This window comes from Ambystoma mexicanum, chromosome 7p (genome assembly GCF_040938575.1).
Source record: "Ambystoma mexicanum isolate Mex_15411 chromosome 7p, UKY_AmexF1_1, whole genome shotgun sequence".
NCBI classification, from domain to species: domain Eukaryota; kingdom Metazoa; phylum Chordata; class Amphibia; order Caudata; family Ambystomatidae; genus Ambystoma; species Ambystoma mexicanum.
Window position 1 is genome coordinate 902,769,296 of NC_090939.1, and position 27,394 is coordinate 902,796,689.

Genomic DNA, 27,394 nt, shown 5'->3' on the forward strand with positions numbered 1-27,394 from the left:
CTGGTCTAGAGTCTTTAGGATATCAAAATCCTTCTTAGCTGTCTCCGGTGCGTCGTCCAACGCTTACCAAACAGGTTGGAGTCCTCAATTGGTTTGTTGATGAGCGACGCCTGAGTTTCTGGCTTAAAACCGGAGTTCCTGAGCCAGACATGACGCTTGAGAATTACCCCCTGAACTAAAGACCAGCCAGCCGTCTGCGCTGCATCTAGCGTGTTCTTAATAATGCTCTGGTTAACCAGAGTACCTTCTGTCACAGGAGCTAACAAACGAGTTTGTAAGGGCTCAGGGACTTCGAGGTCTTGGTGTAACTTTCCCCATTGGGCATCAGCGTAGCTTGCCAGTAAGGTATTGTTCTTGCCAATTCTGGTGGAGAAAGCTGCTGAGGCGGTAATCCTCTTTCCCAGGGCGTAAAGCTTCTTTCCCTCCTTGTCTGGGGGTGCTTCGCTAGTAGATAGCGTAAGCCCTGCCCTTTTTCTTGTGGTGGTTACTATCAAGGAATCAGGTATTGAGTGACCCTTAATGTATAATGAGTCCGAGGGTGAGGGACTAAAAAGTTACTCAATTCTTGGGTTGACCCCTCTAACCAATGCAGGTGTTGATAAAGATGGAATAAGTCATCTCTTGACTGAGGCGAGAAGGGGAATGGCCCGACTAGTAGGTGGTTTCTCCACAAAGTCTATTTCTGGAGTAATTTCCCCTTTATCAATTTCAAAATGTGCTGCTGCTTTACGTAGCAGCACATTGAAAGTGGGTTGGTCATCTATAGGTGACGGGTTTCTGACTGGTGTGGTTTGAGGAGAGGACAGATCCAGAACGTCAGGGTCTGTTGACACTCCTGGAGATTGCCAAGGCTGTGAGCCACCTCCGTCTGGGTCTTCTTCAAAGCCCCCTCCACCCATATCCGAGTATTCCTCAAAACCTTCTTCAGGGTCTTATTGATCCTCAATATTTAGGAACTCTTCATCCTCTTGAAAGTGAGTCTTCTTCAGTGAGGTCATATGTATTACCTTCCTCTTGAAGTGGGTCAAATAGTCTTGGGTATTTGGCCCTGGGGTCTTCATGAAGTATCTCTCTTGATCTGTTGGGTGTTACATGTTCAGGGGTGGACATAAACCTATCTAGTTTGTCCATACATGATTGAAATCCTTCTAAAGTCCACTGGGGTAACCCTGAACGGTCTGGAGGCATAAAGGGAAGCTCTTCTGCCTGTAGCCGACGAGATCTCTCAAATAGCATGGAGGATATACTCTCTTTGCCCTCTGAGAAAACTACTCGTGGGCTAGGTCTTTCCTTCGACATAGGGGGAGGTTCCTGCCTGCCTTCAGTCTGTTTCGGCGTCTCCCTGCCCTTGTGAGCGGGGCTCGGCAACCCCTTTGCCGTCCGTCTCTTGAGCATCAGTGGAGACTATTCTAGCCAAGCTCTCGACGACTAAACTGTCCGTCGAGGGCTCTTATCCCATGGTCTTAGGCGGTGCCGAGACATTTTTCGCCGACGGGCGCTCTTACGAGGCGCGTCGTCTGGCGTTTTGGTGGTAGCGCCCTTATTTGTGGACGGCCCAGTCGCTAGTCGCGTATGTAGTTGGAGGGAGGGCTTGCAACCCTTACGGTCGGCGGAGGCTGCTGGTAGGTCCGGCGTCTCCGTTGGCGCTGGGGCTTTCTTCGACTTACTCTAAGGAGTGCCGTGGGTTGTGTGTTCATCCTTATGTTTTATATGTGCGTCGGCGTCGCCGGGGTGTACATCACCATAAGTAGGGCGTAAGTCGAACTTGTCGGGGCCGGGGCCAGACACGGAGGAGCGGGAACGCTCCTTAAAGAGGTCAACAACCTCCGATACGGAAGTAGTGTTATCACTGTCCCCTTCGTCACATTCGGCGGCAGCGGGTGAGGAATCAGCTTTAGACATAGCATAGGCTTCCCACCTCTTGACCCTGCGGTCCTTTAAAGTTTTTGGGCAAAGAAGTTTACAGGCCGCACAGCCGTCCTCGTTGTGGTCGAGGGGTAAGCAGTGGTTACACCGCTTATGCTTATCCTTCCACGTGAATTTGCCGTTACAACGCGGGCAAAATCTAAAAGGAGTCCTCTCCATAGCTGAGGATACAGTTGTAAGTGATAGCGACCCCGAAGGAAAAGGGGGGGGGGGTGAAAGAGAAAGGCATTCTAGAAAGGAAACAGAAGTGTCCCCACGACCCCCACTCTCCCTACTGTATAGGCCGGGCCACGTGTTCGGCAGGGCCGAAGGATCGCCTCCGTCGAAATCACTGCCGTCAAAGATCTTGATCGGCGGTGAAAAGAGCTTAGCGTCGAAGGAGGATTAGGGTTTATTGATAACTTACAAAAAACGACCAAGGGTCGAATAAATGGTATTGGAAATTTGTCTCCAACGAGCTCTGCATTAAGGCGGCCAGTATTCTGGGCGGAAAAAAAACAATCTGAGGGACCTCGACGCGCGAGGGATTTTGGGTACACTGCACATCACTGTAGGGATAGTATTACAGACACGCCTATCTCGACGTCCCCTTTCACAGTGACCACTGGATGTCGGACTATGCACAGCATGTGATTCTAAGCAGATGAACAGAATATATATATATATATATGTATTAGAACACATGTAATACACATTTCAACACAATGGATCATACAGAAAAGGCAAAAAGTTAAAGTAGCATCTCCTGCCTATAGTGTGATGCCAGACACCCAGGAGCTTGTTAGCTCCTGCTCATCAAATAACTGATTCCGGTTATAAAACACTCATTTTGTGCCCGTTTCCCCCCCCCATCATGATTGTGATCACTGGTTGTTTGGCAAGAGTGTGGGGTCGAAGTGGAGTTTAGAAACAACCACTCATCCTTGTACTCCTGCAGAGCAGCAGTCCTTGCCACAAGTGCGTATTACAGTGAACGGTTCAAATGAGGAGGCCTGCAACAATTCCTGGCTCTCAGACCTCTTCCAGCCAAATTATCTAGCAGAGAGGTTGTCCTTTAGTTCCTGGATCATGTTACGAGAAGGACACTCCTGCTTCTCACTGCTATGGACTTACGGTGATCCTCCGTCAAGAATCCCCACATCTGCAGTTTGCGATTATCCAACCTCTCCCTGATCTCATATAGGTTCCTGGAACAGGAATCGAAATTAAGATGAAAGTGCAGGATCTAAAAGCAGCTCATGGGTATCCAGCATTAACCAGTGACCTCTGGGGAACAAGGAGCTAGTACGCAACGTTTCACAAATCTAACTTGCACATAAGACGCAAACGTATAATTTTGTCCACAATGTATGACCCTTAAACTTTAAATGTCATATCGATGTATATCGATGTATCCTAATGTTTATTTTTCAGATTGACCCAAACGCAGAGCTAAATTCACATAGGTGTGTTTGGCATAATTTATCCTGGGGTGCCAAATATAGCTCCGGGGAGCTGTTGCAGTCAATAAACAGGTTTTTCAAGGCTACAAGTAGGAGCTAAATAGCTCCCGGTTACCCTCAATTTCGAGCCGTGTGGGGCCATATGCCAGCCTGCTTACGTAGAGGGGGTTTCACAACTACTTTTTCAAACAACCCTGGTGCCTCTTTAGCCAACTCGTGCCAATATGATGAATTAAACTGATCTCTGCCATTGATCTAGTGATGTACCACAGTCAGCAATGCCAGAACTGCTGGCAGATATGCTATATTTTATTTTATTTGCATTTGTAGATTTAATGTCTTTGCAAAATGGCCACTGCAAGCATACACGAGGCAATGAAATACTGTATGTGTACCCCTTTTACTGTTTGTAGTCATGCCTCAAAATTCGTACTTGCACTTAAATTTTGCGAGTTGGAGAGATGCGAGTGTTCCTTTTATGCCAAGCTAGTGGTTTGTAACTTCACTTTCCGAAGGCTGCATTTCTGATTTGCTAGCTTTACATTGGTTAATGACACCTCCCAGGCACGGACTTCTGATTTACACCATGTACATTCTTTACCGTCGCCCCTGTGTCTATAATTGTGTATACTACTAATGATGCAGTCAATTCAGCATGTGGTTTTACTACAAGAATTAAACTTTAAAAAAAGAAATCAAAAATGCCTAAAATTCATTTAGTTACTGTCTTGGTATGTGTTTTTTTTGCAGTACCGGGGGCTTTTTTCTGAGGTCAGGTCTTGCACTCACCAGGGGTCTATCTAGGACCATGGCCCCTCAATCCATAACAAATAGCATTTCAGACAGATATGCATTTCAACAATTTCATGCTTGCAGTACACATGGACCTACAAGACATACGATTAGTTGAAAAACAAAGCAACTGCGTAGAGGACAAGCTCTTAACTAAGAGCTGTCATAATAGTCAAGCAGGTTGCGATGCACATGGTACAGTGGCAAAACTTAGGAATTAGGGTCTTTTTGGATCCTACTTTAAAGTCTGCAATAGTCTGGTTAGCATTGCACCAACAACTGCCAAGACCTATTATTGACTCCCCAGGGCAACGTGTGCCATATAGATGTGCCCATGCGGCATCAACTTTGTGTTTTAGGGAATAAATATAAAAAAACATGAGGACACATTTGAAAGATATTTAAAAAGAAATGCTGAGTCATATCAAATGGACAGAATGTTTTGAATCTACATAGATTTGGGGCACATTACAGTCTAGTGCCCCCCTCACTCTCCAGAGTGAACTCCCGGGTTTCACATATCATTGATAACAAATGTGTTGTGGCACTGTGGGAGCATGAGTGCAGCGAACCTAGTTTCTAGGAAATATATTGCATTCTTACAATCTCTTGGATGACAGTATCCCAATAAGCACTGGCATGGAGAAAATACTTCACATTAGTGAACTTAAAACAAATGACAGACAGCCTAGCCAGTTCTTACGACGGGGATGAATCATTGTTTCCGCCCATGTTCAGCGACAATGGCAAATGAAAAAGGCAGCCAATCTCCATCGATGACTCAAAAACAGAAGTGGAAAACTTAGTTGCCCATAAATGTGCTATGAGGTCATTTGATTTTACTAAGGACAAATAATGAGCAGATGTGGAAACAGAAGCACAAAGTAAGAGATTTATATACCCACATTTGTCACACAAATTAAGTTAACTAGGGGAGCAAAGATTAAGCTGCAGATTGATAGTAATTTGGCACTGCACTACATCTCCCTTAACCATCTTCTTGATTCAATACAAAGTAACGCAAATATTACATGTGTAAGCATGCTCACATTGCCAACATTTGTCAGATGAAAGTGAAAAGGAGATATTTGCTCAAGATAACCTGCCTTTTCACTTCTAGGGAAACCAGGATAAGAATCAGTGGCATTAGATCATCAAAACAATGGGAGTAGTGAAGGGTCAACACAGAATCCTCACCTCAGTGACATTGTAGGAAAGGTCATCAAATGTATCCCAGACTCAGATTATATGCTAATATATACTATTATACAATGTTAATTGGAAACTATCTGCACATTAATAAACCGTTATTTATAATAGGCACACACCCTCACCCGTTATAACTAAGAAGAGCTAGCAGGCATACTAACTTAGAGGTCAGCAGTCTGGCGAGGAGGCGCTTAAACAGCTGCCCTTCTTCACTAAGCAGTGCCGCTTGTTCTCCCCCTTTAGTCTGCGGGTCTGCCACAGAGTAATAGCACAAGTGGGCGTGTGTGGCAGAGAGAAAGAGAAGAAGTGTTCACTGACTCACCGAGTTTGTAGTGAATGGGTTTGAATAGCAAAAGGTAACGGTCCTGAAAGTGTTTTATGGGGTACTGGCATATCATATGTTCTTACTCCCTATCATGACACTAGGCTCTCTCTATCCCCTTTTAGCTCTACCTCTTCTTCACAGTTTCTATGCGGTGCCATGCATATGGGATTCTAGATCTCACTTCGCTTTGTACAGAGAGCATTCACCCTTTATCCAGCCAGGTAGCAATTAGGGCAAGCCCCTTTTGAGATCTGAAGGGACTATCGTTGTTTTTGGGATCTTACAGGCTAGGTCAAGAACACAATTCGGATTGTTAACTACAGGTGTGCAAAATATGCCTTAATCTACAAACCAGGTTTGAGGAAATTGTAAACAAAAAGAAAGTCATTTTCATCCCAAATGACCACCTGAAAACCTTTTTGTGCGGGTCAGTGTGAAGGAGGCAATACTGAAGTTTTTGCCAGTTCCACTAGATGGCAGCACAACATTAGAATCTTCCATAGAATGCACATTAGTAATATTACTATTGTGATAGCCTTAAGTCGGAGACTGTTGCTTACCCTGCACTACACATGGCCGAGGAGCAGCAGCGATAAGTTTGGGGCAGGAGTCCTTTGAAGCGCCTTCTTTCTATTAACATAAAAGGATATCTGTGCTGAAGTTGTGCTTCAGAAGCGTCGTGCACAAAGTGCATTTGTGTTACTCTGTCAAGCGGAGGTGCAGAGGAAGAGGCAGGCGTGGACGTTGCCACTATAACCGAGATGGAGTTGTTGGAACCTTCTTCAGCCTCCATAATAAAGAAAGTGGACATACTGGTGCATAAGGTCAATTCCACAGGGGATACTAGAGATTTCGTGTATAAATGACTGATATTAATGTAGATTGTGTACAAAAGATGTTGGGAAATAAACAGCAGAGCGAGAAGGTGAGGGGGTGGGGGGAGAAGGTATGGGCATTTCAATTTGTATTATTCCTGGGTAATAATTTCACGAATAATACTGTTCGTATACTTTGATATTAAAGGGGCTTATAGGAGGTACTTACATGCGGTGCCAACATTATAACGGTGTAATCATGTAATCTAAAGTTAAATGCAGGAAGATTAGATTGACACTGGCTAATTCACTAGATAATACAAGGTCAGAATGCTTATTGAAACTTTGGGCTAAGGAGGCTATAAAATGGTGCTTTTTGGGATATTAATTATTAAGACATAGAAAAGAAGAAGTTCTTTAACTGTGATTGGGGTTAAAAATGTAGGGAGAGGTGTCCAGGGCTGGACAGTTTAAAATGTGATACAATGGGGAATAATTTAGCCCCATTTGATGACACTGACTGCAAAGTTTCACGTACGAAATTAAAACTGTTACGTGATAATGCTGCAACAATAAGGACAGAAGAAACCTTTATGTGGCAGGCTAGGCAGAGAAAGATTTCTCTGCAAATAAGAAGCGGATAATGTTTTAGTACCAATAGAGATCCTACATTAGATTCTCCTGAAAAGGTGACTGTCTAATTAGACAGCTCCAACCATGTAAACAAGAATCATTACAACAAGGGGCATTTTTGTCCTAATGTGTAGGTTTCACACAGAAGACGACCTTGTCGTTTCAGTGCTATACCTCTTCACGACTTAAGACATCATTGTGTATGCAAGGTAGGTGCCTCAATCTACCGGTACAAGTGGCATTACCACCATAATGAGACATGGATAGTTTCGTCTACAATAGATTATCCGTATGTTTTTTCAAGAGAACAAGTATGCATGACTCCATTGAAAGGAACCTCTAAAAAGATGTCCCTGGTTTGGATTCTACTGAAATAAGGTCAGTAGACTAGACGAACCCATGACAAAACCGTTATTAACCCAGACTGATCAACCCACTGACTCAGGGCTTTGTTTTTTATTATTTTGTTTAGGAAGGAATAAGGGTTAGAAGATCTATGAGGCACAAGAAATCAATATCAGCATCTGTCCTGAGGAAGGCCTCCGAAAAAACCTTTTCTAGGATGGGGTTTATTCTACGGAAATAATCCGAAACGCGTCGAAATAATATTCCTAAAACACATTGGTTTGAAAAACAACCAATCTGCATTTAGTATATCTATCTGTGTTATAAAGTTTCCCTGAAAATAAATGCAAAAGTGTGATCAAATGAAACACCAAGGAAATGAGGTTCCATAACCCTTGTAATATATTTTTTTATGATCTGTAACGTGATGTGTTTTTTGTATGAATTGCTAAAATGAAGAGCATGCTTATTACAAAAATAAATCATTTAATATGTTAATTTGATGTAAGCACTTAAGTCCTGAGTCTGGGTGTTAGTGATTCTAGAATGATATAATCATGCATATGTCAAAGTGGTGGGCGCTTACTGCGATAAACCTACAGGAGACAGGGGTAGCTTGTGTTTCATTGTTTTTACATTAACCTTTGCCCAACTACAATACAAGCTATATATATATATATAGCTTGTATTGTAGTTATATATATATAATATATAATAATGTTATCCAATTAGTTAAAATCACAAGCTCTATGCAATCACTGGATTTAATGAACTTATATCGAAACACTCTAGGATTAACATCTTTTACAAAGATCTCACCACAATGCTAGAACTAATAGCTTGTGATAAGCATGTTGGTGCCACCTTCATGGTTGGGGACTTAAACCTTAACTGTATTAGTCCAAAAACGACCTGCCAAAAGCGTGAGACTGCCAGATGGTTAAATTTTGTAAGAGACCATAATTTATATATGGCCAATGGTACCATTTCAGGCGACATCCCTGCAAGTGTGACATGGGAAAGAAGTCCCAATCAAGCATTGACTATGTGTTTGTCTCGGATAGCCTCTTTCATAGGGCCACTAAATTAGAAATAATAACACAATCTATTAGTGATCATCACATGTTAACTTTTGAATGGCAAGGCCACTATGATCCTATGCTATCGACAAAACGATGGTCAAAACAGGTCTTAAGTGTAAATGCTGCGAGAACATGTTTTAAAATGGACTGCTGCCTCCCTACATGATCTCAATCTCGCCACTCAAGGGCAACTTCTATCAAAGAAGGACTTTTATGTAGATATCCTTCCAAGCTTTGGCTCTGTGCATGCTGATAGATCATGTAATGTTCACACACAAACACCAATATGCCCAAACCATGCAACAAGCAAAACGCACCTATAGGAAAGCTTTAAAAGCCACGACAGCCTATAGGTTCACGACAAGGCATCCGACAGAAAATTAAATGTCAATATCGAAACTGGTGTCGGTTTAGAAGGGCTACACTGTATTAGCAGGATGGCGAAGCATTCCTGGCCGCTGCAAGCAATACAAATTCTGCTCAAATATAGTCACTACTTAACAGTGCAACGTATCGAGCTCAATTGACCTCCAATTATGTGGAGTTACTGAATTTCAGTGGCTTGGACATTTCCTGAAATTACATTATGACTCTAAATACGCCAATTTTATCTACACACCTGCCTCATTGAACTGTTGGGACTTGGAGTGTTCACCTAGTATAATTGAAATTCTTATCAAAAAGTCATCTTCCTCACATGCCGCAGGGCCTGATGGGCTAAGCAATTTCATGTTCAAACAGAATCCATCTGAATGGGCGAGAATATTGAACAACTTATTCCATCAGATTATATGTTCCAAAAAAATTCCAACATCATGGCAGTCTTCGCTGCTTGTTCCAATTTTTAAAAAGGGCGACAGGGAATCCCCGGCAAGTTATCGTCCCATTGCCCTGCTCGATGCTCCCGGGAAGATCTTTGCTCGACTTGTATTACGGGATTTTTCCCGTTGGACGGAGATCTACCAGCAGCGAGATCCCTGTCAAATGGGCTTTGTAGCCAGATTGGGTACGTCCATTAACTTACTGACCCTCGATGCTTTAAAGGCCCAAGCACAGTCATCTAAACAGTCAATGTATTTTGCTTTTGTTGATCTCCATACAGCCTTCGATTCCGTTTCTAGAACCAAACGGATGAACAAACTGCATCTGGCCAATTGTCCTAACACTCTATGTGACATTATATATGCCCTACATTCGTCTACTTCCATCATGATTCGTCTAACTGTTTCAGGTCTTTTGTCTGCGGCAATCCCAACCTTTCGAGGGTTGAAACAAGGCTGTGCGCTGGCCTCTGCCATCTTCAACTTTTTTATACAAGATGTGAAACAAATTTTTTCTCATGTGGTCTCAGACTCTCCAAAAATGAGTGGCGCCCCTATTAAAGCTTTGTGGTACGCCGATGATTTGGTGTTGGTCTCGAAAACACCAATAGGCCTTCAAAAATTACTGTCTGCACTACATGAGTATTTAGAATCGAATGAGCTGGTAATCAATTTAAACAAAACACAAGTGGTTGTTTATGCTCCAAAGTCCACCAAAAGAAGGCCATTTGAGTGGAAAATAGACAGTAAGATTGTTGAAGTAGTTCCAACATACCTTTACTTGGGAATTTTATTTGATGGTTCTTCGCCTGTGGATTCGCACTCAAGGTCCTTGGACCATAAGATCATATCTGCCATCTCTCAGACAAAAATCATTTTACATAAATTTGGAAAATTTACGATCAGTCCAGCTATAATCTATTGGAGGCAAAAAGTAGTACCAACTATATTATATGGTCTCGAAACTAAAAAAATTGTCTGTCCAGACACTTTGCATAAATTAGAGGCAAAATACTGGCGAGGTGTATTACAACTCCCTCAATGTGTTCCAGGACCTTGGCTAAGACTTGAATTAGGTTTGACGTCCTTGAGTGCAGAATACCATTGGAGGTTATGTGCCTTGTTTAGGAAAGGTCTTATTTATGATAAATCAGATACTATATTGGCCTTATTATCCTCCTACACGTTAACCTCGGATCATCACTTTGTCAAAACGTGGATGGCACAGATATTTAATATTTTGGCGAGAATTGATCTGTCTTTGGAAATGCTCATTGGTAATCCGACCAAGGCAAAAGAGAAACTGTTCAGATTTGACTGGATCCAAACGAGAATGAGGTGTTTGTCATACAAAGACTTTGAAATGTTAGTCTTTGAACATAAAAGTCATGGAGTATTAGCTCCATACTTAAATCAATCCCCTTCTCCGCAATTAAGATCAACTATTTTACGGCTGCGATTTAATCTTTTTCCAACTCAAGATGTTTTGGTTAGAAGGAGGTTGTTGCTGGTAAATAAAAATTATTGCAATTTCTGTGAGATTGTGGGGGTTAAAGAAACACTCCAACACATCCTCTCTGCTTGTCCAGCGCTAACTGAACTTAGAATGAATTACTTTGGATCTCATTTATCCTATTTCAGTGAACTAACCCCTGAAACTCAGTGGTCGATATTACTATCCACCAATTCAATAAGCATTCGCATTGCCACTCATAATTTTTTGGAGGCTATTATGTTAAAACCTAAGTGTGTGTCGCCCATGATATAGAGCTACAAATATGTGATGGCCTACCTACAATTTATGAAAGATTGTCATGTCAAACAATGAGACTTATTGTATGCATTCATGTCAAAATGGCATTGTGAGTCTGAATTATATTTATTTTTTCAGTTCTGTACATGATATTTTAGAACCTGCCTTTAGTTAAGTCTCTCATAAGTTAGGCCCTTCCAAATTATTCCTAACTGATTTAGATATTTTATGGTTTTATTTTACTTATTTGAATTGTTAATCTTATTATACTTTTAACAAAATGTACTTTAACCTCGTTTGATTTTTTGTTTATACATAAGTTATAATTGAATTTGTTTGAATATTGAAAAAGTTGTTTATTCAACTAAATTCAAATTATATATATATATATATATATATATATATATATATATATATATATATATATATATATATATATATATATATATATATATATATATATCAAAAAACAAGGAAAGGTGCGCACTCCAGCTCCCTGCATAACCTTCCAGGCCACTGGTATTCTCCTCCAACCGGTTTCTGTGCCAATACACGTCATCAGCGAGGCGGTCTTAACTTGCAGCTCACCGCAGGTGCAGGTGATGATAATCTCCTGCAAAGGCTTCTGGTGAATGTAGTCATCAGGTTATCAAGGAAAACGCTCACGCCCAATCCCACAGTGGAGAAAGGGGGTGGGGGGGTGCTAACCTGATGACTTCATTCACCAGAAGCCCTTGCAGCAGATTATCATCACCTGCCCCTGCGGTGAGCTGCAAGTTCACACAGGAAAGCTGGGATAATCAATTCTTAATTCCTAGAGGTGGAATTCAAAAGTACACTGTAATATGCTCATTTTTATTTGTGTGATACATGTCAGAGGTAGTATTGTATTCAATTTCCCCCCTTTTTTAACATTGTTTTCTACATTGTTTTTTAACTTGGTAATATGCACTTTTTACTCACCAGGTGATTGTCTTTAGGATTAGATGTTTAAACATGCGCTAAACTTGATTCTGGTTTTGAATCATAGTTTGTTTTTAGATATATGGTGCAGAGCAGTGGTGATATTTGCCAAGTCGGTACGCTTAGGATATCACTGGGCCGGAATCAGAATCAACAGAGGAATGCTTTAGTGTGATGCCTGGTGCACTTTGCACTTTAATACTACTGATGCACTTTACTATATGCTTTCGATACTTTGTACTTGAAGGTGACCTATGCACTTTATAGCTATTGATGTACATTGTTGTATGTCTTTTGCACTAAGCACTTGATAGGGATCAATGCACTTCATTGTATGACTACATTTCGAGCAGTAAACCGTGCATCGGTTTTCAGGCGTGGCATCATGTAACGTATGTTCGAAATACAACATGTGCACTTTAGCTGTGCAGTCTTTGTACTTTGCATGTGACTGTCATGCACCAGCCCTGGAAGTTCATGCATAGATGGAAATACCACTAATATGGTTTTGAAAGTTCCAAGTTGACGGTCTAGTTTTTATCCAACATGGCCGCCGGAACCTATAAACAACAATGCATTCTGGCCCCTGGCGCGTTGTATCAACTTTGTTACGTACGCTGCCAGTTTCTTTCCCAAAGGCGATTTGCAGTTCAGAGCTCCTTCTCTCTCCTACTCCCCTTTCTGTATGTATTTCACCTTTATCCCCTCACGTGGGTGTCTACAGCTTAAGTTAAGGTAGCGGTTGGTTCTGTTTCGCTGTTCGTTCGTACACGTAGCGCTAACCACCCTTTGTGTCTGCCGCTATTTCCATAGAAGTGTTTATCTCGGCTATCTCTCTCAGCCTTTCTCTCTATATTTACTGCCTTCCTGTGTATCGGAAGTCTTTACATTTTTCTTTTTCTTTCCCGCTATCTTCTATCTTTTATTCTTACCTGTTTCTTTCTTTCTTTGCCGGTGTCCGGTTCCTCTCCGTTTTTTTGTGAGAAAAACTGGAGTCTGTTTTCCTCTATTCAGCCCTTCCTTAATCTATCAGAGGAATCTTTTGTACCGTTCCCAAAGGACAATTGAAAGGTACTACCAAACACTCACCACATCCAAAGACGGACGGTTAACATCTCTCAGGGTTTTTTGCCTTTGGGCTTTTTCCCAGCACGAAGGGCGTGCTCCTCGGGTTTCCCCAAGATCTGTAAAACATCCAGATCAAGGTGGCCACCGAGGGAGCGCGTCCTTACTTGCGTCAGAAAAAGGAGAAGAGGCCAGTGGAAAGCATAAGAACCAGGAAGAAGACAGAAGCATTAAAGTTGGAGGAGATACAAGAAGAAACAGGTGAGGAGGAGATAGGGGAAGAGGAGTCAAGTTTTGACAGTATACAACGCCTAATTAAACCCATGGCGTCTCCGGAACAGATACAGGAGATGTGCAACGCCATACAAGGACTCAGAGTGGAGATGCAAACCCTGCATGCTGAGAACCTTCTGCTTCGTCAACAGGCTGCGGCCAGAACAGAGAGTAGAGATGATTTACCACCTATGCCATTTTTGTATGGTAAATATGAAGGAAACCCTAAGATGATAAAGGAGTTCCTAGATGCCTGTGCAGTATATTTCTCCTTCAGGCCTAGAGCCTTCGAGTCTGGAAGGGCTCGGATAGGATTTATCATTTCTAACTTAGCTGGAAGTGCTCTGGCCTGGGCAACCCCCCTGGTCACTAACCAGGATCCTTTGGTTAATGATTATGCTGTGTTCATACAGGGGTTCAAGGACCGTTTTGAACGTCCAGAGGTGCAGTATACCAAATACGAAGCTTTCCTCGATGTAAAGCAGGGAAATCAGGACCTACAAGCTTACATTGCGCAATTCCAGAGTCTAGCAGTATCCGCTGGTTGGCCAGATACAGCGCAACAGACAATCTTCAGAAGGGGGTTGAACGAGGAAATGAAGGACGAACTGGCTCGGGTAGCTCATCCCAACAGCTTTCGTGAGCTAGTTACCCTCTCCCTCCAGATCGAATTTCGTATCCAGGAGACACGTTTGGAGAGAAGGAGAGGAAGAGGCTGTGTCCAACGGTACAGTCCCCCGCAAGGAAGAAGAGAGCGCCCAACCCTAGAGGAACCGATGCAGATAGGATCTACCAGAGGACCCTTAACCAAGGCTGAAAGGAAGAGAAGACAAGAACTGAACCTCTGTATGTACTGTGGATCCTCTAGACACAGCCTCAAGGACTGTTCTGAAATTCCCTCCAGAAGACAGGAAAACGACAGACCCCAGGTCTATGCAAGGGAGATTGTGGGGACAACTGCTCAAACCCTTGCAATCCTACCAGATTCAGCCAGGAAGGAATAGAAGACAACCGTTTAATGGTATTTCAGGTCTCGTTTTCCTACAGCTTGAAGCAGAACATCCCTGTACTAGCCATGCTAGATTGTGGAGCTGCGGGAAATTTCATAGACGTCAACTGGGCCCAAGAGAACCAAATTCCACTCCAGAAGAAGACAACACCTCTCCCAGTCGAAGCTGTGGATGGACGTCCTTTATCTTCCGGATTTATTACGATGGAAACGGTTCCTATCTCATTGGGAATGGGACACCACACGGAGACCCTTAGCTTTGATGTCATCAGGGCGGCACATTTCCCTCTGATACTAGGTATCTCCTGGTTACGACGTCATAACCCCAGAATAGATTGGACGGCTAACAAACTCAGCTTTGATTCAGATTATTGCGGAAAACATTGCATGAGGGGACTCCAGGTTGAAGTCCAATCCAGCATTACCGAAAGACTATCCAACATCTCCGTTTCCTCTATCCCAGTACAGTACCAGACTTTTTCAAAGGTGTTTGAAGATGTAAACCCTAGACTCCTCCTACCTCACCGTAATGAAGACTGTAGCATAGACCTCAAGGAGGAGGTTTCTCTTCCATTTGGACGGATGTATCCCTTGTCCTTAGCAGAGAAGGCAGCTCTGAAGGATTATCTAGATGCCAACTTGGAGAATGGACTGATCCGACCGTCAAAGTCTTCAGGAGGGGCATCATTGTTCTTTATATCTAAGAAGGACTCAAAGGAGTTAAGCCCATGTATCGATTACAGGGGTTTAAATAGCCTGACTGTCCGTGACAGAAACCCAATGCCCCTTATTCGAGACATTCTCAAGGCTGTCCGGAACTCAAGGGTATTCACCAAACTCGACCTACGAGGGGCCTACAATTTGTTAAGGATTAAGAGAGGGGATGAGTGGAAGACTGCATTTAGACCACCAATGGGGTTGTTCGAGTACTGCGTGATGCCATTCGGATTAGTGAACGCCCCGGCGATATTTTAGAGATTTGTGGACAAGATCTTTGCAGATGTTTTATATACATCCGTTGTATATCTGGATGATATACTGATCTTCTCACCATCCTTGGAGGAACATCGAGTCCATGTTAGTGTGGTTCTACAGAGACTACTAGAGAATCATCTCTTTGCCAAGCCGGAGAAGTGCATCTTCGACGCTTCCGAGGTCTCATACGTCAGGTTTATCTTGTCCGCTAATGGGGTGTGAATGGATCCTAACAAGATTCAGGCAATAGACCGATGGCCAGATCCTTCCTCTGTTAAGGAGGTGCAACGCTTCCTAGGTCTGGCAAATTTGTATCGCCGGTTCATTCCGAAATTTTCAGACCTGGTTTTGCCCTTAACCTCGCTCCTTAAAAAGGGAGTGGTTTTTCACTGGGATACTGAAGCACAGGAGGCATTCAAGAACCTCAAGAAACATTTCACTTCTGCTCCGGTTCTACTACAACCTGATCAGACCAAACCGTTTGTCCTGGAGACAGACGCCTCCGGAGGTGCCTTGGGGGCAGTCTTATTACAAGAGAATCGTAAAGGGGAAGAACACCCCATAGCTTACTATTCCCGCACCTTGACGGGAAGTGAAAGGAATTATTCTGTGCTCGAGAGAGAGCTATTGGCTATGTGAGCTGCCTGTCAAGAATGGAGACACCTTTTGCAAGGGGCAGTGCAACAGTTCACGATCCGTACGGATCATAGAAACTTGAAGGTACTCCAACAGATGGAGTGTAGAAATTCGAGACATGCTCGCTGGGCATACTACTTTTCCAATTTCGACTTCCAAATCACCTATATACCTGGATCTCAGAACAGTGTTGCTGACGCATTATCCCGAAGCTGGGTAGATGAGGAGAAGCCAGAATTACAGAAGGAAAGAATCCTACCGAAGCATCATTTTTACATGATAGCAAATCTTTTTCTACAGGAGGTTCATAGTGGATTGGAGGAATATACACAAGAAGAAAGAGAAACCTATTACAAGAGATCGACGGACTATGATTTCACCAGTCTGCACTATTTCTACCTACCTCGACTCTTCGGAACCAAGCCATCAGCTTTTGTCATGATCTACCCTTGGCAGGACATAAGGGAGAAAAGGCAATTTATGAGCTGATATCCAGAAGTTTTTGGTGGCCATCTATGCGAAAAGATATCACCTCCTATGTTTCTACTTGCCCCATCTGTGCCATCAATAAGACACCTCGTCAAAGACCATTAGGACTCTTACATCAAGCCAAGGCACCGACACGTCCTTGGGAAGACCTTTCGATGGATTTTGTAGTAGAGCTACCAACTTCAAATGGTAAAACAGCGATTTTGGTAACGATAGATTCTTATACAAAGCTAGCCCACTTTGTAGCATTACAAGGAGTACCCTCTGCCTCTGAGACGGCTACCATATTCCTCAAGGAAGTAATAAGACTACACGGCTTACCCCGAACCATAATATCTGACAGAGGAACCCAATTTACCTCCAAGTTTTGGGACTCCCTTTGTCAACAACTTGGAGTTTAACGAACTCTCTCCTCGGGGTATCATCCTCAATCAAACGGACAGACGGAGAGACTGAACGCCAATTTAGAGCAGTACCTTCGTTGCTTTTGCAATAGAGAGCAAGATAATTGGGCTTCTTTGCTACCAATGGCAGAATTTGCCTATAATAACACGTATCATACGGCAATCAAGATGAGTCCTTTCAAATGTACCTATGGGTACCATCCGCACCACTTACCAGGAGTCCTAGCTCCAAGGTCTAAGATCGCCACACCAGCCATAGAAGAGATGCTAATGGATCTCCGAGTCTCACACAAAGAAGCATTGCGAGCATTGGAAGACAGTAGGAGGAGATCCAAGGTGTCCGCCAACACCAAAAGAGGTCCTACTCCATTATGGAAGCCAGGAGATAGAGTCTGGCTCTCTACTCGGTATTTACCTCGTTGGACCCATATGGGTAAATTTGCAGCCAGATAGGTCCATATCGCATTCTATCCAGGATCAATCCAGTTGCATTCAAATTACAACTCCCCAGCGCCTTAAGAAGAATTCATCCGGTCTTTCATTCGTCGCTTCTAAAGGCTCATAAGGAAGATCCTTACAAAAGAACAAGAAGAAGCCCGATCACTGCCCCTCGCGATGAACCAAAGGAGTATGAAGTGGCCAGATTGGTGGATTCTCGTTACAGAAGGGGAACTCTTCAATACCTGGTCCATTGGAAGGGTTATCCGATTGCTGAAAGAACATGGGAACCAAGATCCCATGTACATGCCCCACGACTTGTTCAACAGGTCCACTGACGGAATCCGGGAAAGCCTGGAGGAAACAAGTATCGAAGGGGGCATACTGTCATGCACCAGCCCTGGAAGTTCATGCATAGATGGAAATACCACTAACATGGTTCCGATAGTTCCAAGTTGACGGTCTAGTTTTTATCCAACATGCCGCCGGAACCTATAAACAACAATGCATTCTGGCGCCTGGCGCGTTGTATCAACTTTGCTACGTACGCTGCCAGTTTCTTTCCCAAAGGCGATTTGCAGTTCAGAGCTCCTTCTCTCTCCTACTCCCCTTTCTGTATGTATTTCACCTTTATCCCCTCACGTGGGTGTCTACAGGTTAAGTTAAGGTAGCGGTTGGTTCTGTTTCGCTGTTCGTTCGTACACGTAGCGCTAACCACCCTTTGTGTCTGCCGCTATTTCCATAGAAGTGTCTATCTCGGCTATCTCTCTCAGCCTTTCTCTCTATATTTACTGCCTTCCTGTGTATCGGAAGGCTTTACATTTTTCTTTTTCTTTCCCGCTATCTTCTATCTTTTATTCTTACCTGTATCTTTCTTTCTTTGCCGGTGTCCGGTTCCTCTCCGTTTTTTGTGAGAACAACTGGAGTCGGTTTTCCTCTATTCAGCCCTTCCTTAATCTATCAGAGGAATCTTTTGGAGACTTTTGTACCGTTCCCAAAGGACAATTGAAAGGTACTACCAAACACTCACCACATCCGAAGACGGACGGTTAACATCTCTCAGGGTTTTTTGCCTTTGGGCTTTTTCCCAGCACGAAGGGCGTGCTCCTCGGGTTTCCCCAAGATCAGTAAAACATCCAGATCAAGGTGGCCACCGAGGGAGCGCGTCCTTACTTACGTCAGAAAAAGGAGAAGAGGCCAGTGGAAAGCATAAGAACCAGGAAGAAGACAGAAGCATTAACGTTGGAGGAGATACAAGAAGAAACAGGTGAGGAGGAGATAGGGGAAGAGGAGTCAAGTTTTGACAGTGGTGTCAATCTGGAAAAATGAATACCCTTCATTTGAATAATAGACGTAACTTGATGGCCGTGAGCCAACCCTCTTATGCACCGAATTATAGAAATATAAACTGCTATGCTTGACCAAGGAGCGTCCATTTTAAATGTAGCAAGAATCGCCATTTTGCTCGTTAACCATTGCTCATTGCTTTCCATCTAAAAACTGCTTTGCAGCTTACAATTCTTGCGGATTCTGCTTAGTCTGCTCAACTGTTAATATTGTTGTCTGAATATGAAAGGGCAACGTCGCGGGACTGAAGATGTTGCTGAAACTCCTCATGAGTAGCCCAGAGAGGAATGCCCACGCTCCCTCTCTGTAGCCTTGGGAGGAAGCTGCAGGGCATTTAATCACTTCACAGCTGCCAGCCAGTCTCGTACGATGGTAGAATGTGTTAGAATCATACAGTTAAATGCTTGAATTATGCTTTTCTTATGCCCCCCCCTTTGCAAAACCCTTTAGAACGTGTCGGCTCCCAGGACACGAATAGTACCTCATAGATAGCAAAGCTTGGAATGTGGCTCTTCCCCCCCCCCCATGTGCAGCTTGCTTCCAAGAACAGAACCACTGTGTTCTAAAAGATGCCTCCGCACTTTAATTGCACATTGTTACTAGAATAGACATCGAAAGCATTATAATCGTCATACTCGTCGGATATGTCCATCGTCATCCCGAGTTCAAAGGAACATGACTTTGCTGATTGTATGATATGCATTTTGTATATATGTAACTGATGTACGTAATTCGCTCTCTTGCATCCCTCGAGGTCTAGGAAACTTGCGTCGCGTGAGATCAGAATTGGCCAATTGATACTATCTTTTGCTTGCAATAAACCCTAGCATTGGGAATTTGAACCTCATGTCTGGCGCATCTTTTCGTGTATGGTTATTGCCTTGTTTCCATACGAGGGACCCCAAGGGGCCCCTTTCAAGATAGTGCCCGAATAGGGGCCCTCCCCCACTTGCCCCCATCGTATACGTTGTAACGGAGTAAAGGCGGAAGAACGGGACGGTCAAGCCGGGATCAAGAAGTGTACGGGGCACCCTGTAGAAGAGAGAAGAGATTCCTTCCGCAGATCTGCACACATCTGATCCCTGATCGACATAACGGGCCAGAGGGCAAAGGAGGCGAGGGTCCCGAAATGAGGCAGAAGCCAGAGAAGCGCAGACACGACGTGGGGAGAGGTTGCGTTAGAACATGCGACTTGTTTTATCAGGTGAGTCATTCCCCGATTCAAAGAGAAACCTGATTTTTGGTAGAGTGTTGATTTTTGCAAACTCAAACATCCAGGTAAAAGTGGCTAACCAAAGGGGAAGGTTAAAGAAACATGCCTGAGTACTGTCCACTTTAGCGGGGGTTTTCAGCTGCGGTAGACAGTCCTTGGAATATGGCCAAAGTGCACCGCCTGGGGGAACGCCGGCTTATGATCTGTATGCAAAATATGGTGTGTGCGATAATATTTTGTGAGATTTGGCATAAGCAAACTAGAAAGCAACCCGACCATCAGTGGCCGATTAATGGTAGTTTTGAGATTGGGAGGATAGATAACCTAGAAAGGGTGATAAGGGAAAAAGCGCGACCCGCAGCTTTTGAGACCGTCAAAGATTGGAGGAGGGAAGCAATGCTCCGATTAAGGAGTAGAGAGAAGCATGCGCGTAGGCACAAAACGAAGCTTGAGATAGCAGAAGAGGAGGAGTGGACTGAGACTCTAAGACGGGAAGGGAGACGGGACCAGATGAACATAGACAGAATATACCCGCAGCGGGAACTACACAGACAAATTAATGGAACATTTGTTAACTAACACAGGTCGAGGACCAAAACCAGAATCGAAACCAAACACGCCAGTAGTGACTGCGCAGGCCCAACCAGTAGCTCTCATACCACCTCCCGCAGCCCAAGCACTTCCCCTCACGCAAGCGCTAACCCAAGCCCTGCCCACAGCGCGAGCCCTCCCACAAGCGCAGACCACGGACACACAATTTCCCAGCACCCAGCAAAGCCCTTCACAGATGCCACCTGTGCCACTTGTCCCATCCGCACCTCCCGCTCTAGGGACAGATTCAGCCCCATCCGCCCCTCCGGAAGTCGAAATTGAGACTGGGGAGGCGAGAGGCGGGGCTGAGGGAACAGGGTTTGGATGAGTAACCCGAAGCGCGATCAGCAAAGAGAGAAAGATTGAATTACGACAAGAGGCAGAAATGTATATAGAAGGAAATGATGAGACGGCAGCATTGGCCTCGTATGGGTACCGAAGAAGAGACGAGAGACAGGTAGTGTTGGAATGCATGGAAACATTTTTGGTGGGAGAATAGAAAAAGTTGCTTGACAAATTACACAACGATTGTTATATTTGAACCAACTAGCATGTTGTCGAATAAAAGATGAAGTGAAGGAACATGTGGATAGACTTTTTGATCTTAAAAATGAGTTGGATAATGAGTATGCCGAAATGTTTGCTGCACCTGGGTACAGGGGTTGGGATATTAGAAGAGAAGGGAGAGGGACGGTAGAATCATACATAGAGCGGAGACATTCAACATCATCTGTACAGAAGGGTGAGAAATTGAAATATGTATACGAGAAGCGGTAAAATGGGTATCAAATCCTAGTATTCCAACAATGTTTATACATGATATATTTGATGAATATTCCATACCAATGAAAAGAAAGGCATTGCAATCGATGGCTGAACATTTGATGGAGAAGGATATAAAAAAATAAGGCCAGCCCACCTGAGATACTAGAAGTATACAGGAGAGCATTCGAGCGAAGTACAGGAGAAACAGGCTTATCACTGGATTTAGGAATACTATTGAACCTAAGAGAAGGGGGAGGGATTGCGAGTGGGCATTTCCAATGAGAGAGGTTCTGCCCACGTTTGTACCAAAAGTAGAGATCCCTGCGACGGGTACGGTAGGAGCGCAGGTAACACCATCCCATTTCACCGCCCAGTATGTGCATGTCCCCTTTTCCAGGCAAGAGGCGAATACTACAAAACAGACGATTCCTGATATAAGAAAGAATCCAGCAGGTTTCTACAAGGAAGTAGAGTCAACCCTGAGATCAGCAGTGCTTACTATGAGCGATATAGATTTGATTTTCCCAGCCATTTTGCCAGCAGATATATGGAAACAGATGAGGACGGTAGATGACGCAGGGGTTTTTGGCGCCACATGGGCGGAGTTACTACTGGAGGCTAAAAAGAGTAAAGTAGGGGAAAATCCGGGAACCCGCATGGCAGATCTACCAGAACGGATAATGCGGAGATTGAGGGAAATAATTCCAGAAAAAAGGATTCAGTAGGACAAATTAACTACCTGTGTACAGGGCAAGGATGAGCCAGTAACGGATTATTTCAATAGATTTGAAGGAGTATTCACAGACTTCAGTGGGCAGGATGTGAGCACAGAGTCGGGGAAAAGGCTATTTGTTGATAAATATGTGAGGGGACTAATATCGCCAATTCAAGATATGTTAATGACGTCGGAAAGTTACTGGGCAGCAAAACCGGTGAGTGAGATATTACGCATAGCCCAGTATTACGAGAACAGGGTAAATGTGGCGAAAGAAAGAGGTGAAGGATAGAGTAAATTTAAAAACAAGGGTGTTACTGCAGCAGGTCATTGGATACAATAGAGGTAGAGGAAACGCATAAGGCCGGGGAAATTTGAATAATATGCATGGGGTGTCATTGGGATTAAATCAATGTGCGTACTGTAAGGAGGAAGGACACTGGCGAGCGCAATGCCCGCACCTACGGAATAGAGGTGGGTTTGGTCAGAGAAGGCCTCAGAGGACATCAGGGGTCAAACGGCCCAAGCAGAAGTAATATGCAGCAGCAGCAGGGATATATCAATGCAGGTACTGAAACCCAATCATATGTCCAAAACCAAGCAAAACAGAACCAGACATTGAACCAAAGTGTTTCGAACCAAAATCAGGGCGGACAGGGCCAACAGAGAAATGATCAGAGTGGAGGACATCGAGGGGGAAATGGGAATATTTTTGATACACAACCAAACACGTATTATAGCAGTAGCGGTGACTACACATCGGATGATGTGTTATTTTCGCGATAGGGCAGCCCATGACAGGGGTCAGAACCAGTGTCTATTCCCGTGAATCAGAGAGGACCCTACGTAGAAATGAGAGTCGGGAATAAAGAGCACTGTTTCCTTGTAGATACAGGGGCACAGAAGTGCTCGATAGACCATCACTTGGTTCCGGAGATACCACTGTCGGGGCAGAAGAATGTTTCTGTAGGGTTCGCAGATACACCAGTAATTAACCCCATGTCCGAAGCTGTCCCAATTACAATAGGACCATTCACGAACAGTGTCCATTCCTTTTGACAGAAAATTGTGGAGAGAACTTGCTAGGATTAAATTTGTTGAGAAAATTGGGGGCAGTCATACATTGTACGGCTGACGGTGTGTTCCTCACGATGCACCGGTGACAGAATTTATATCAAAAGAATTGCCAGAAGAGCAAAGTAGAGTACCAACCTGTCTGTGGGCAATGCATGATAACGATGTAGGATGCTTGAAAATAGAGCCAGCAAAAATAACTTTGAAAGAGCGTGTAACACTACCACGAATTCCCCAGTATAAAATTTCTGTTGAAGGTGAGAAGGGATTGAAAAGCATTGTTACTGACCTGGTGAGATTGGGGGTGGTTGAGGAAATTGCAGGTAGCACGTGCAACAGCCCGATTCTTCCAGTTTACAAGAAAGGAGGTAATGAGGTACCCTATCGTTTCACAATTGATCTGCGCGCATTAAACAAAGTGGTAGACCCACAATTCCCTTTGGTCCCAGATGTCACAAAAATACCGGCCACTGCAGAATACTTTAGTGTAGTCGATTTGAAGAACGCATTCTTTAGCATCCCAGTGGATAAAAGCAGTAGATATCTGTTTGCGTTCACTCTAGGAGGTCGATCATTCACATTCATGCCACAAGGATACACAGAAAGCCCAAGCATTTACAGTAGAGCGCTAAAAGAGCAGCTAGACATGCTAGAATTACCTGAAGGTTGCATACTCTTGCAGTACATAGATGACTTGTTATTAGCTGCTGACACGAAAGAGATCTGCAAAGAAAGTACTATATTACTATTGACACAATTAGCGACCCATGGTCACAAGGCGAGTTTGAAGAAATTCCAGTATAATCAGAAGGAGGTGTCTTATTTGGGATACCTACTTTCGAAAGAAGAGAGAAGATTAACACCAGAACGCATAGAAAGTATTTCTAGTATGCCTATTCCAAAAAAATCAAAAAGGAGTGAGAGCTGTAGTAGGCATGGCCTCTTATTGTCAGCATTGGATCAGTCATTTTGCGTTGATTGTGAAGCCGGTGATAAAATTGACAAAAAAAGATGCAGAGATGCCTTTACAGTGGGATGAGGAATGTCAGAAAGCCCTTGAACAATTGAAAACTGCATTGTGTGCTGCGCCAGTTTTAGGCACTCCAAACTATAAAAAGATCTTCAGACTATTTGTGAGTGAGAGTGAAGGATGTGCATTGGCGGTTTTGACACAGGAACAAGGTGGAAGAAATAGGCCATGCAGCTATTTTTCTTGCGCGTTGGACCCTGTAGCGCGCGCGTACTACCACAATGTTTGCGATCCGTCGCAGCGGCTGCTGCGTCAGTGAAACAAACGGAAGGAATGGTATTGGGGCACACTTTAATTCTGATGGTGCCACATGCTTTACAGGTTCTATTAAATAGGACATAGACGCAACACCTCAGCTAGACTGACATATGAGCTCATCTTGTTTGCACCCCACATCCAAATTATGAGGTGTAGCGCATTGAATCCTGAAGAATTAATGCCACTGCCCATACCAGAAATTGGTGACAACGAATCACCAGACCATGATTGTTTAATGATCACTGAAGAAGAAACAAAGGGAAGGATTGATTTGAGCGATATCCCACAAAAAGAGCCAGATGGGGAGTTATTTTGTGATGGCTCTTGTTTTAAATTACCTGATGGCACATCAACAGCCGCATATGCAATTACTACCCTAAAGAGAGTTGTAGAAAGCAGAAGAATCCCCTACAATTCGGCGCAAGCCGCAGAAATAATAGCACTGACCCGAGCCTGTGAACTCTGAGAATTTGAACGTGAATATTTATACTGACAGCCAGTACGCCTTTGGCGTGGTTCACAACTTTGGCCGACTTTGGGCTGAGAGGGGTTTCTTGACATCACATGGAGCCAGGATTCAGCATGGCCCTTTGATTGTGCAATTGTTGTCTGCGCTCACGTTTCCAAAGCGCCTAGCTATAGTGAAGTGCGAGGCGCATAAGAAAGTAACATGTAGAGTGGGAGAGGGAAACGCGTTTGCAGACAGGATTGCGAAGCAAACAGCCATAGATATGGGGAATAAAATGATGACAGTACAGACTGAGGAAGTACCTTGTATGATAGAGAATGGAGTTGCCAGTGTCAAAGAAATGCAGGCTGATGCCACAACCGAAGAGATTCAGGGGTGGGCTGAGGGCTCTGCTGAGTTAGATTTGGAAGGATGTTGGGTGGACAAGGAAACAAAGAACTGGATGTTGCCAAATTGTTACGTAACTGCGATGGTTATAATGGCGCATAGCCCTACCCACATTTGCGCGAAGAAGATGGTACAGCATTTATCCACAGTATGGAAGAATGAGCACATAAAAAAGAATGCAGAAAGGCTAGTGCAGAATTGTATTACGTGCCTGCAACACAATGTAGGGAAGGGAACCGTGACTCCAGCAGGTAGTTTCGGCCCACCCTCTATGCCGTTTGAGGTGGTCCATTTTGATTTCATAGAAATGGAAAGGTGCCAGAACTACAAGTATGTGTTAGTGGTAATCTGTTCATTCAGCAAGTGGGTGGAGGCATATCCTTTAAAAGACTGTACTGCCATGTCCACAGCAAAAGTAATGCTAAAGGAGTATTTCTCCTGGTTTGGGTTGCCCCGTGTCCTGTGGTCAGACAACGGCCCCCACTTTGTGGGCGCAGTAGTGCTACAGATCTGTGCAGGTCTGCAAACAGAGAAGCGATTCCACAGCTCCAGGAATCCCAGTTCTGCCGGGCTTGTGGAGAGACACAACGGAATCTTGAAGTCAAAGATAGCAAAAATTTGCGCTGGGAGCAAGTTGAGTTGGGTGGATGCATTACCCCTAGCACTGTTGTGTATGCGCACGTCTGTGCAGGCTAAGACTGGGCTCTCCACCTATGAGATTATAATGGGGAGCCCAGCAAATGTATGGTGCGCACCGCAGCCCAAAAGATTATGTGAGGTCGAGCACCCTATGTTAAGCACTTATTGTGGACTTTTAATACAAAAGTTGCGTTTGATTCATCAGCAGGTGCAGGAGGCGTTGCCAATGCGATATACCGGAACGGGGCACTCACTGGAGCCTGGAAGCTGGGTGTTAATCAAAAACTTTGAACGGAAGACAGCATTAGCACCCAGGTGGCGCGGCCCCTATCAAGTACTTTTGGCAACACAGACGGCCATCCGAGTGGACGGACGAAAGGCATGGATCCATGCGACACATGCCAAAAGATTCCCAGGACTGCTGACAACTTCCAACGACTAGAAAAAGGAAGCGGTCTCGGAAACGAAAGAAACTGTTGCCAGTCCAGTGCCACAGCATCAGCCTGAGCGAGAAGTGAAAGTTGAAACAAAGAGAAAATGAGAAGTGAAACTCGAAACAGAACCTGAGGAGGCTGCCAGTAAGGGGAAAGGGCGAAAAGTGCCCCAACGTTGCTCAGCGGAAACATCACTGCCGAGCGACACAAACCCTCCTTCCTACAGAAACAGAAACCCTGCATTGCAAACACAAGCAGAAACAACGTGTGTACCCCTTTGGCGCCCACCAGTTCCCGCAAATGCACCAAAGCCAAAGCAAGAAACTACATCATTGCCACAACGCTCATCGCTGCCCATTATTGTGCCACAGGCTGACACTGAGCCTGGTACTGGAAATGCAACGGCACTATTCACGGATCATACAATACCAGGAGTGAATCGGTATAATTTGCGGCCTCGACAGGCAAAGTGATCCACAGATCTTTGGTGCTTTTCTTTTTGCCTTTGGTTCTACTCACGGACGGAGTAGGAACCAGGGGCGTAGAGGAGAGAAGTGTGAGAATTGTGCAAGTCGGACAATTCAAGACTCACGGCTCCTCGGTGCGCTTATAAAAGTACATGTGTCAGGAGCCAGAGCAGGACAAGCTGGACGCACATAGTACTCTATCAATAAAGAACTGTTCAGAAATCGTCTGAGCAGTGGAAAAAAAAAAAACAACTAATATTGCTTGGAGTGGATAAATGATCCAGGCTGTGAAAAGGCTGGCAGAATTGAACTGTGACATTTTCCGTTGAACTTTTCTAGCATCAAGAACGAGAGACATTCACGACGAACTTTGCCAGCAAGAAGAAGGACGATGAAGAACAAGTCAAGACCGGTTTCAGCTTCCTCCTGCACCCCTGCTGAAAAGATAATAGATTTAGAGACTGTAAATTTAGGAAAAAAACATGGTAAAAGGAATAAAGTACTGATTTGGACATTGGTCCTATGTTTTTTAAGTATGATAGTACCGACAATAACAGCCATTACACTATGGTTCCTGGAGTACGTACACCCATTAGAAACACTTTTGCCA

At 44.1% G+C, this 27,394-nt stretch overlaps 1 protein-coding gene across 2 annotated transcripts in view; it reads right to left on the reverse strand.

Annotated features, from left to right (window-relative positions):
• Positions 1–27,394, reverse strand: part of ABHD10 (abhydrolase domain containing 10, depalmitoylase) — a 324,283-nt gene that overhangs the window by 204,019 nt on the left and 92,870 nt on the right. The window contains exon 2 of one of the 2 annotated variants that reach the window (XM_069637183.1): positions 23,760–23,823. The exons of the other annotated variant lie outside the window; for it this stretch is intronic. Within the exon in view, the coding sequence (XP_069493284.1) occupies positions 23,760–23,823 (64 nt within the window). The remainder of the gene's footprint in view (positions 1–23,759; positions 23,824–27,394) is intronic. 2 annotated transcript variants of the gene reach the window in all.